General features: G+C 50.7%; 1 protein-coding gene across 1 annotated transcript; it reads right to left on the reverse strand.

Moving 5' to 3' along the window:
- Positions 1-10,211: 10,211 nt before the first annotated feature.
- Positions 10,212-11,892, reverse strand: B0T26DRAFT_806922 (uncharacterized protein; the record flags this gene model as incomplete). The annotated part of the gene is made up of 5 exons (XM_060447210.1): positions 11,592-11,892; positions 11,329-11,522; positions 10,974-11,285; positions 10,448-10,629; positions 10,212-10,226 (listed from the first exon to the last, which is right to left on the reverse strand). The coding sequence occupies exons 1-5, from the start codon at positions 11,648-11,650 to the stop codon at positions 10,212-10,214; spliced, it is 762 nt and encodes a 253-aa protein (XP_060290166.1). The 5' UTR covers positions 11,651-11,892.
- Positions 11,893-12,470: the final 578 nt, after the last annotated feature.

The following is a 12,470-nucleotide window of genomic DNA, read 5'->3' on the forward strand; positions in this document are numbered from 1 at the left end:
ACACGGTGGGGCGGCCTCTTTGCTGAACTGGTCCTGATACTGTAGGTGTGGGTTGGAGTTTTTGCTGCCACTGTTAGTGTCAGAACACTATTGGTTGGCGTTCCTTGCTGACACTGTGGGTTGGCGTTCTTTGCTGACACGATGGGCTGGCGTTCTTTGCCCACTGCCTCTTTGCTGATACTGGTGGGGTGGGTTGGCGATACTGGTGGGGGTGGGTTGGCGTTCTGACACCACGGACACTGGTGGGCTGGCGTTCTTGCTGACACTGGGTTGGCGTTCTTTGCTGAAACGTGGAGCCGTGTCGTCGCGACCCATGTCCCCGCGGCTATGATGCACCAGATGAAGGCAGTGACGAGAAGAAATCACGTATAGTGGATGGGAGCCAATGTGGATTGCTGTCCGTGACGGCTGCGGGATATCAGCAAGGCACAACGAGAAAAGAGACGCACCTGTTTAGCGAGATGGCTGATTCAAGACCGAACCAGATTGCTCTCGTTTCAAAGGACACGTCAGCAAAGCAGTGCAACGAGAAAGAAAGCACCTACAGTTGATGGCTAAGACGAGCCAATATCGATTGCTGTTGTTAAGGGCCTGATCTTGTCGCGAAAAATGAACTAGTTTTCGCCGTTTTTCGCAATAAGTGACTTTGCAACCCCTGTTGCAAGCGCTTACGCCAAGATGTACTGCATGGGGCCCTGTTTAGTCCAACTAGCCGTAAATAGAGTAGATTGCCAAGCCCAAGGAGACTCACCGCCTTCGTTGTTCAACGCTGGATGGTGTGTTCGTTGTCGTGGCCATTCTCTCCTATCTAGCTAGTCCAGCTGCCAGAATGAATAAAGTCGCCATGGGAAGCTTGTCGGTTAGAAGGTCATTCTATTTGGGAGCAAATGTCTACACAAAACAAATCACCAGCTAGCTTCACGACGTCCTCGCGCGCTCACTCGCATTCTTGTTACTTTTTACAGGCGTGGAACAGGGCGCTGTCACCAATTTTGGCCATTTTTTGCGAAAAGAGGCACCCGAAAAGCGAGATTTGAGTAACGTATTTGATAAGCGAGTTAGCCATGATAAGCAAGTTGGCCACCTTAACGAGACCGGGTAGCGTGCGCAGCCAAATGCGATAAGAAATTGATAAGATCACTAACAATTTACTAACATCTTTTTGCTTGTGCCCCACCAAATCTCGTTAAGGTGGCCAACTCGCTTATCATGGCTAACTCGCATATCATGAACTTTATTTGCCAAAACTGAAAAAAACGGCAGTATTCGGTCATCACGGCCCAGTTTTCTGGCTTATTGCAGTTAACCACGGCTTGCATTAGCTCTGTACATTGGCTTCATGGGGGGTTCAGGGGTGGCGGGCGGCTTCTCATTTTTTAGGCAAAAAGTGCTGCCAAATACGGGAAAGCGTCCCGGAAAACACTGTCTTGGCATGGCTGGGGTGCTCGCTTTTGGCGAAAAGCCATAAGAAATGGCCATTTTTCGCGAGAAGATCAAGGCCTAACGGCTGCGGTTTAGAGGCATGTCAGCAAGGCCAGATAGCAAGACAAGGCCGTGACGGCTGCGGTTTGGCTGATCCCAGACAATATCGATTACTGTGTCGCGTCAAGACAAGGCCTCAACGGCGGTTTGGCGAGATGGCTTGCGAGTTAATGCCGATTGCTGTGTCGTGTCAACAAGGCCTGACGGCAGTACACACAGAGAAGCACCTGCGTTTGGCGGGATAGCTGATCAAGATAATGTCAATTGCTGTATCGTTGGAGAAGGCCGTGACGACTGCAGTTAATGGCTGAGACGAGCCGATGTAGATTGCTAGGTTGTGTCAAAGGAGAAGGCCGTAGCGGCTGCGGGATGTCAGCAAGGCAGTATAAGGAGAAAAGAGACGTACCTGTAGTTGATGGCTAATTAAGACGAGCCAATGCTGTATCGTTGAAGAGAAGGCCGTGACAGCTGCGGGATGTCAGCAAGGCAGGGCAACGAGAAAGAAAGCACTTACAGTTAATGGCTGAGACGAGCCAATGTAGATTGCTATATCGTATCGAAGAAGGGGGGCGTCTCCGCATACTGTTAAATCGTCCCCATCTACTGTAGTCTTCCACACATAACGCTAACCCTGTAAAATTGGTACATCTAAGATTCTGCCACCACGTAATTTACCAGTTTTTACCATAACCCAACCTAATTACGCTGCAACCTTAGTATCCCACTACAACCTTCCTATGCAACCAAACCACCACCAAAATCATTACCAACAACTTCAATCGATGCATCAGTAAGGCTTCATTTCTTGCACTCTTTTTCATTGCGCCCATGCTAATTTAGCTTCAGAAATGCCCGATCTTGAAGACTTTAGCGATTTCGGCGATCTAGCGATTCCAGCGATGCGCCCGGTGATGAAGATGAGGATGCGCCCGCCTAGAATTCACCTGCGCCGCCCGCGCCACCACCACTTTTCAATCCGCCCGCGAACCATGAGCTTTTCACTTTCAAATATGATACCCTCGACGATCTAATCGTTGATTTGAACGAATGGGCCTCTTCTGCACGGTTCGGTGCATGCAAGCTGCGACCTTCCAACTATGCCAAAGACTTCGGCCCAACAAGCCCAGGAATAAGTCCAGGGCGACGAAAAACATCACCACCACCAACCACCGGGACTGCCCCTAGCAGGGCGTAGCCAAAGCGTTCATCTCCAATAACCGGAAATGGACCTTAGAGCTTCTTCCTGAGCATACCAACCATGCAAATCATCCGCCTGAGAGAGACTTCAAAAAGTTGAAGCACAGAGTCATCTTTGGCTCTAAGCACAAGGCATTTGTTGCTGTGTATATCGACCGGCCAGCTATCTCTAATAGGGAGATTTCCAAGACTTGACAAGAGCTTTTCCGGACTTGGATTTCGATTATAGTCACCTACGAAAATACCGCGCTCGTATTCGCAGACTTGTCCTCAAGAGATGCTTGCCATTCTAGGCTACGAAGAAGTTGCTTGACGATGAACACATCCATTATAAAGTCCTCTGGTCAAATGATGAACAAGACAAGCCGAGAGGTCTTTTTTAGTCTCCTCCTTAGTGTGAGGAGATGTGGAAGCGTTACCCCTGTGTCCAGTTATACGATAGCATATATAGTACTAACAACAAGGGCCTGGCTCTCTTCCTAATCGCCCACGAGAACCACCTAGGTAAATGAGTCATTTGTGCGTTTGGCTTCATCGATAAGGAACGTGAGGAAAGCTTTAACTGGCTGATGGACAAAGTCAACAAGCATCGCGAAGAAATCGGCGCTCAACGCCCTACAATCACAATTACCAACTTTGAGAAGGCGATGAGGTCTGCAATTGCACGTGTTTACCCTAAAGCTTACCTACACCTCTGAATTTTCCACATCAACAAGAATGTGGCCCTTGTGAGGGCCTGGTCCTCCAGGCCTCCCAGACGCTCTGACTAATCAGACGCCAGTTGGGTGGATCCACCCGACCAGCCAGAGCCCCACCTTGAGACGTCCTGGAAGAATCTCGCGAGGGGAGGCTTTTGAGCTTCTTTTCCCTTTTCCCTTTAGTTTAGAATCTTCGTCTATAGCGCCCAATAGAGGAGTTCCGCCTTCATTCTAAGCCGGCCGTGACAGCCCTGAGCTTTAAGAAGAAATGGAACAAGGCCGCTATAAAGTAGGTTGCCCGGGCTTAGGCTTAGGCTCGGGACCCGGGCGCGCAACAAGAGGAAGACAAAGAAGAAGAAGAAGATAACGAGGAAGAAGATAGCGAGGAAGAAGATAGCGAGGAAGAAGACAGCGAGGAAGAAGAGCAGGTTATCTACCGTACAAGACTTCGTGATGAACAGGAAATCAATATTGGTGCCTTGCCGGCCGAGATCCCGTACAAAAGGTGGGTAAATCAGTCAGTTGTGCGTTTGGCTTGATTGATAACGAACGTGAGGAAGGCTTCAACTGCCTAATGGATAAGGTCAACGAGCATCGCGAAGAAATCGGCGCTCGACGCTCTATAGTTACAATTACCGACTTTGAAGGCGATGAGGTCTGCAATTGCGCGTGTTACCCTGACGCTTAGCCACAACTCTGCATTTTCTACATCAACAAGAATGTAGTCCTGAGCTTCAAGAAGAAATGGAACAAGGTCGCTACAAAGCAGGTTGCCCGGGCTCAGGCTCAAGCTCGAGATCCAGGAGCGCAACAACAAGAGGAAGACAAGGAAGAAGAAAAAGACGGCGGGGAAGAAGACAGCGAGGAAGAAGATAACGAGGAAGAAGAGCAGGTTGTCTACCGTATAAGAAGACTTGGTGATGGACAGGAAATCAATATTGAAGATCTACCGCCGCATTTGGGGCTACGCCAGAATTTCACCGAGAAAGCCCCCAGGGCAACCTTGCCGGAAACGTGCTTTTTATCTCTGGTCTCTGATAATCCTCTCCTCTTGCTCCTGCTGCCACCTTGCTTTGGTCCTCGCAAATACTGGCGTCTAGAAGCCGGCCCACAAGCGCCTCATCAACTCGATACCGCCTGCATTTCTCAGCGATCCCTATGATGTACCTAGGCTGTTAGATACGGCCTGCGCGGATAGTTAGTCCCTCCCTGGACAGAGCCGCCCACCCCCTTCCTGGTCCCACCAGGGCAACTCAACCCACCCCTCTCTCCCTCTTAGTTGACGTCCATATCTACACAATAGCCCCCGGCGCTCCCACTTCGGCATCTCCTTCGTTGATCTCGCTCTCCACCAAACCTTGAACCCCCGTCAATTAACTCTTCTGTGTGCGCGCGTGAGCGCGTGTGTGTCGTGGGCTGCAGACGTCCTTGTTCGGCTGCCGCCTTCCCACGAGTCCTCCATCATTATTACAAACCACTCGACTGTTAGAGTCGTCTGTCTGTAAGGGAGCACGGGCTCCACAGAATGCTGGGGTTGGTAGTTATGAAGATAGAACAAAGGGCAAGCTCCTATCGCACGGGTAATACAGTCAAATCGGAATGTCACTCAAAATGTATGAGTGCAGCAAATGTGTATTGCTTGCTTGAAGAACCAAGCAAGAACTATCTAAGACCGTGGCTACGGTCGTCGTATATATCTATCTAAGGCGGACCAATCAGAGCGTTGGTCCTGGGTGATCAGTGCGGTCAGTGTGCTCAGTGCGGTCAGTTCTCTCACTGATCGCCCTGACCATACTGATCGTACTGACCGCCTCGTTATTGCCTGCACTCGAGGGAAGCGGGGAACTACCCCACTTCCTGACGCCAGCCAATAACGGGAGGCTCCGTGCAGCCTCCTGCGAGCCTGAACCAGGATCGTAACAATCATGTCAGACAAGTCAGCATAGTCGTCTCCGTCGCCGCTTCAGGTGGCGGTGAACGGCCAGGTAGACGAGTCTAGGATGCCTAAGGGGCATCGCCGGTGTTACGGTACGGCCGAACTATGGTCCGTGGTGCCGCAACTATGTAATGAGGCTGCAAGCCCCACTTGCAGCCCTATTCCTGATTGGGGCTAGTGCGGGGGCAGCTACATGGAGGGGTCTACAGTGGTGGCCGTAACACCTAACACCACAAAACCAACGCCTGCACGCCTCGCAGGCTTTTTCTTTTTCCGCCTAAAAAGCCATACTTGGGTATCTCGAACGAACCTAAATGCCACTTGTTCAGTAGTGAGCGACTTACTATACCAATAACGTCCTCAGGTTCAGTCAACGTACCACATCACTAGCTGAACCAGTCAACAAGCTTCTCAAGTCTTCTGTTATCACCGACAACAGCAACACCTTCTAAACCGTACAACAGTCACTCGATATGGTGGAGGGTGTAAAAGAAGCCTACGAGAAGCTGACTGCGAAGCAAAAAGAGCGCATTCGCTTCGACAACCTAGCTCAGCAGTGGCTTTGTAATGCTTCCTATAATATATCTTATGATGCCCTCAATCGTGTTGTATGTGAGGACCCGTCCACCAAACTGGCCCTGAAGCAGCCAGAGCCGCCCAGAACCCACGGGCCTATCAGAAGCCTCCTCGAGGCCCCACCTACCCCGCTGATAGATGCAAACTTATTCGCGAGCACGCGACGCGTTGTCGGACTTTTCCTTCTTTCCCTCCTCAGTTTAGAATCTTCGTCGATAGCACCCAATGGACTGAGTTCACCTCAATGCCTTGCCCTGGTCGTGACATTGTAAAGCAACACACAAAGATGGAATCTGCTCTCGGGGACCGCGCCCAGCCCCTGAAGCCCTGCACCGGTCCGTTCCGGGCACAGTATAGCATTCCTTGCGCTCATGAGCTCCTTCAGCGTTACCAGGCCGGTAATCTGAAGCTTCAAAAGACCGATTTCCATCCATATTGGTACGAAGATAGGTCGTTACTTAACGAAGACAATTACTTACAGTACTAAGAGTTTGATAGAGTCGAAACCTTTGCGGCAGGCCACGCAACTCGAATGTCTTCGCCGCCGAACCGAACGCACCGAGAGTCCTGACTACACAGCCGAGAGCCACATAGCCAGCCGGGCAACCGGGCGGGCAGTCCGGACTTATTCAATTTGCTAGCATATCTCAGTGGGAGGGAGTCTTCCTTGACGATGACGACCACATCGACGACGACGACGATGATGACGACGTTGATGACGACGTTGATGAGCTCAGCCAACCTACGGGACCTCTTCGCCGTACTATCAACAACCTCAATGCAGCTCGGGGTAGCCTGGGCACAGGAAGTCGGGGTAGAGGAAGCCGGCGAAGAGGAAGCCGGGGTATAGGAAGGCAACAGGAACCACAAGAAGTCGGGCAACAGGAAGCCGGGCAATAAGAAGCCGACGCACACAAAGCAGTGGCCGAGGCGGCACGGCATCACGACCTTCACAATACCAAACCACTCGCTACCACTCGCTGCACACAACTTGCTGCCAAGACTTGCTCGCTCGCTACCGGCTCTGATTTTTGCTTTCTTATTCCACAAAACCGCGTTCAAGGCGTCTTTCTGAAGGTTCTTAAAGCAATTCCCGAGTTCCCCAGTACTAAGTTTATCGCTAAAGAGCTTCTATATATTCTCAACCGCTACGGCGAATTCCTTGGTGCCCGGCACCTGCGATATCGATCCAAACGCCTCATAAAGAGCATCACTGAATGTGTCGACAGCTACGTCTATACGTACTTCAATAGATACAGTGCTAGGTATGCCTGGTGTTTTCGTTCCAACTGGAATGAGGGGGGGACGCTACGCGTAGGCGTAATTTCAAGATCGGTATCTCGACGATGCTATTACCTAGCAGCCAACTAGCGTAGAACAGGTGTAATATCTATAACGCTCTTGTCTACAGATTCTTCGTCAAGGTCCTCTAGGTTATCGCGCTCCAAATCCTCGTCGTCGTTTTCCTAGTATTAAGAGTTGTCTTATGTAAAGAAAGGAAACTCCAAACACCAGCCGCGCGCATAGGGTGCGCGCTCACCACCTGTTACCAACTGGCCGGAACACTGCCAGTTGGCACAAGCCACTACGCCACGCCATGACGCCTTGGGCCTAAGCCCCTGAGCACGTATATAAACAGTGGCCCTCGCCCACCTTCCTTTGCGAGGGCCAGGTTGAAGTCTAACACCAATAGTACTCATTGCTCGCCCACCTTCTTACCTGCATTGTGACCACCTTGATCCGGCGTACCTGCCTTCTCTCACATCTTAGTAATGGGATTCAACTGCCTCGACCATATTCGTACCAGTTGCTTTTTTCCGCCAAAAGACTGCTTGATATATATCCACGTCACCTAAAGGAATAGTCTTCAGCTACTAGTAAGACCTGAAACTGATATTGCGAGAGAGGAATATTACAAACTACTCAACTGTTAGGGTCGTCTGTCTGTAAGGGAGCACGGGCTTTACAGAATGCTGGGGTTGGTAATTATGAAGATAGAGAAAAGGGCAAGCTCCTATCGCACGGGTAATACAGTTAAATCGGAATGCTACTCGAAGTGTATGAGTGCAGTGAATGTGTATTGCTTGCTTGAAGAACCAAGCAAGAACTATCTAAGACCGTGGCTACGGTCATCGTATTTATCTAATTCATGTAACTAATCAGAGTTCTCTCTTTGCGCTCTGTGCGCCCTGGGTGCTCTGCTCACAGAGCACGGAGGTCCCGCAGAGCGCCCGCTCTGTCCGCTCTGTTGGTCTTGGCAGCTAATCGGGCAGAGCACTACCTGATTGGCTGCACCGAACCCCTGCGAGGCCCGGCCCGCCTGCCTGTACTGCCCAATTAGCAATTGGCTTCCAGCGCCTCCTGCAGACTTAGACCAGGATCGTAACAAAGAAGCGTTCCTAAGTGCTTTCATCGCAGTTAGGAAACCTAGTCTCGTAGTTAAAGGTAACGCCCAAATAACCCTCAAGCAACTATTTCTGAGCATAAAAACGGCGGCGCTCAGTATTCCATTTCTAGCTGATCTTTTCCTCTAACCACCTCTCATTTGGCCAATTCTCTTGACAAAGCTCCAAGATTTCCTCTCATAGTTGAAGAACGCTTTCGCTTCGATTTCGATGATTCTTCTTGCGGTAACTGAGCCGGGGGAGCAATACTGAGAGTTGAAGGCTATTCCCGGTCGCTTAGGACCGTCGAAAGCGGTTCCAGGCCGCCTGGACCCTCTAGCATATCTTCAAGCGGCGAGAAAGCATCGTTGCTAGCGATCCAGGCTGCAAGGCGAGGGTCCCGATAATCTAGATCATCAGGGTCGTTGTTGGCTGCCTGGGGCGTAGTAATGGCAGCCTCAACCAGATTGGTCAAATCGTAGACCAGTGTCACGGCCGCCACAGGGCTCATGTGACAGGATTGATTCTATTGGCTGCATTGTGCTTAGGGTGTAGCCTGTGCGCACTGAGCACCACTACCTATTTCTCCGCGCCCTGCGCGGACCCGGCGATAGATTCCTTTCTCTTCCTTAGCTTTAAATCCACATTCGTTACTGCCTTCAACCATTGACATCCCTACTGCGTAAGGCAAGCCGTCACAACCAGTATATCGTCGAATGCGTCTTGTCGTATGGCCATTCTAACTGGTTTGCAGCCAAAAAGCGGCTCGAATGCTACAAGTCAGAGGCTGGCACAGGCACAGATACGGCGGAAGCGGTGAGCCAAAGGGGCGCAAGCTAGACCCAATACAGCATATGGGGCCAAAAGTAGGCTACGGGCAATACATTTGAAAAATTCCCTAATTTTACAGCGAGTCAAATATACTGCTAAGCCCCACGGGCACCATGCCCGTGAGTTGGCGAGCCCGAAAAGGTTAGGGTGTTGGAGACTGTCACAGCCGGCTTGGAATGAGGGCGGAACTCCTCTATTGGGCGCTATAGACGAAGATTCTAAACTAAAAGGAAAAGGGAAAAGAAGCTCAAAAGCCTCCCCTCGTGAGATTCTTCCAGGGCGTCTCAAGGTGGGGCTCTGGCCGAGCTTCCATTGGTCAGTTAGGCGGATCTCTCTGGCTAGTCGGGTGAATCCACCCGGCTGGCGTCTGATTAGTCAGAGCGTCTGGGAGGCCTAGAGGACCAGGCCCTCACAGAGACTTTGGGATACCAGCCGCTCCCTATTGTGTTGTTTACTGACAGCACGAACGCCAGAATCAACGTCATGAACCCCTCAACGTAACCCGCACTCTTGCTCGGGGACTTTGGGGCACACCAGCTGCTGGGGACTTTGGAGCATACCAGCCGCTCTCTATGTGTTGTTTACTGACAGTGCGAACGCCAGAATCAACGTCACGAATCCTCAACGCAGCCCGCACTCCTGCTCAGAGACGGGCACACCAGCCGCTCCCCATGTGTTGTTTACTAACAGCACGAGGGCCAGAATCAACGTCATGAACCCCTCAACGCAGCTCCTACTCTGTCACGGCCACCACTGTAGACCCTCCGTGCAGCTGACCCCGCACTAGCCCTAATTGGCAATGTAGGTCTTGGAACCTAAAAAGCGGTGTGGGCCCATGTGCTGCCCCGCTCCCACAAAAAGCCTGCACGCGAATAATTCCTTTGTAGATTTTTCTTTCTTTCTTCTTTATCTTAGAATCCTTTAGACAATGGTATAGCTGTATTAGCGATTCTTTTCCTTCTAGTTATTGACCGCTGTCACATACTCCTACTTGGAGACTCTGGGACATACCAGCCGATCCGTATTGTGTTGTTTACTTTTAGTAAGAAACGGATAACTGCATTACTTAGAGGAAGACTCCCTATCTGAGCTACCGCAGAATATGTATTAGATGGTGATGGTCTGGATAAGTGGAACCCATAGATGCACTAGTTAGCCTAAAAGCCCAAAATCGCCTTCTTCGCGGTGTTTTCCTCCTTCTGGAAGTGGGTTATTCCGTTGCCAGGCCCACTTCGTGTATCAGTCCTCGCTGAGGGCTTTCTATACAGAAACACATTCTTAGGCCTTGGTAGGCTATTTGAACGTTTTCTGGCTCTCCAGTGCCCTGTTAGTTGTTGACTAACCAGGGCACTTTCTTTGCCTCCATTCTGAGCATTTTGACAAATTGTGTGTTTCTCGGTGTAGATGGGCTTTGTGAGGCCATCTGCTGCCATTTTGTCGCCGGAGATTTGTACAACCTTTATCAGGCCTTTCTTCACCCTGTTGATGACCCATTTGTAGCGTATGTCAATACAGCGAGTCCTAGCTATATTGAGGAGGTTCATGACATTGATCTAAGCGTTTATGCTGTCGGTAAACAATATGGTTAGAAGTGGTTGTTCAGCGCCGTAGTCCTTGAGCAGCTGATAGACCCATTGAGCCGTTTGTGAAGTGGGTCTAAGGTTCGTGAACTCAGCCTCTATTATGCTGTGAGCCACGTAGGTCTGTTTCTTCGTCTTCTAGTAAATAGGCGAGCCAGCGACTGTGTTGTCCGTAAGGCTACCGAGTGTGAGGCAGAAATCGGGGCTTCTTTCTGTATGTTGATGATGTCTTTGGTATAAAAGAAGAAATCGTCCTCCTCTTTAGCAAAGCGTATATAAATAGAATCACCTGTCGGAGCGAGGGCAGGTGGCGGGGCAGGTGCTAAGGCGTACTCAGTTGTGACGGTTTGTGCAGGCATTCTCAGCATGGGTGGTGACGTTATAGGCATTTGTAGCGAGCGTGTAGGCACGAGAGGCACGGTGCCAATGTGCTCAAGCAGGGTACGCGTGTCGAGAGGCACGGTGCCGATATGCTCAAGCGGGGTGCGCGTGTCGAGAGGCTCTGGCGTACCTTGCGGAGAGGGCAGGGTCGCCGCGCCGTGACGTGATTCAGAGTCTTCAACGTGTGTGTGTTTGGCGTGGTGTGCCGGGGCGTAAGGCTCTGTAGGGCCTGTGGTGGTTATGACTATTAGAAAGGTCAATACTTGTGGTTTCGGCTGCTTGTTCAATCTCTATAACCGTTGCTTCTTCAAATACGACCTCAAACTCAGCCGCCTCGCCTTCAGAAGTAGAAGGTGTGTCTTCTTCGTTGAACCTGACTGCCGAGGCCCTGATGATCTTCTTGTTCGCTGGGTCATAGATGCAGTAGATTCTTGTGAAGGTCGCCGTAGCCGATAAGCTAGCCAAATGTGGCCTAAGAAGTGAATAGTTAGATACGATGCGCGTTTGGGTCCTCTTATAGAGGTACGCAGCGTAGTAGTAGGAGCGAAGGTAGTTGACAAAGGGTTTATGAAGGCTTGACGCCATGTTCGGAGCCTCCGCAACGACTTGGTGAGAGCTTTGGTGGCCTTTGTGGCAGCTTGTTAGTAGTAGCCTTTGTTGCGGCTGGTCAGTAGTAGGTTGAGAATCTTGACAACTGAGTCCATCATAAAGCACCAGAGCCTTTCTTGAATGCCGTATTCGATGATTAATTATTACAAACCACTCGACTGTTAGGGTCGTCTGTCTGTAAGGGAGCACGGGCTCCACAGAATGCTGGGGTTGGTAATTATGAAGATAGAACAAAGGGCAAGCTCCTATCACGCGGGTAATACAGTCAAATCGGAATGCCACTCAAAGTGTATGAGTGCAGTGAATGTGTATTGCTTGCTTGAAGAACCAAGCAAGAACTATCTAGGACCGTGGCTACGGTCGTCGTATATATCTATCTAAGGCGGACCAATCAGAGCGTTGGTCCTAGGTGATCAGTGCGGTCAGTGTGCTCAGTGCGATCAGTTCCCACTGATCGCCCTGATCATACTGATCTGTTACGATCCTGGTTCAGGCGCGCAGGAGGCTGCACGGAGCCTCCCACTATTGGCTGACGCAAGGAAGTGGGGTAGTTCCCCGCTTCGCTCAAGTGCAGCCAATAACGGGGCGGTCAGTATGATCAGCATGGTCAGGGCGATCAGTGAGGAAACTGATCGCACTGAGCACACTGACCGCACTGAGCTCACTGATCACCTAGGACCAACTCTCTGATTGGTCCGCCTTAGATAGATATATACGACGACCGTAGCCACGGTCTCAGATAGTTCTTGCTTGGTTCTTCAAGCAAGCAATACACATTCACTGCACTCATACACTT

This window comes from Lasiosphaeria miniovina, assembly GCF_030549165.1.
Source record: "Lasiosphaeria miniovina strain SMH2392-1A chromosome Unknown B0T26scaffold_8, whole genome shotgun sequence".
In the NCBI taxonomy this organism is placed as follows: Eukaryota; Fungi; Ascomycota; class Sordariomycetes; order Sordariales; family Lasiosphaeriaceae; genus Lasiosphaeria; species Lasiosphaeria miniovina.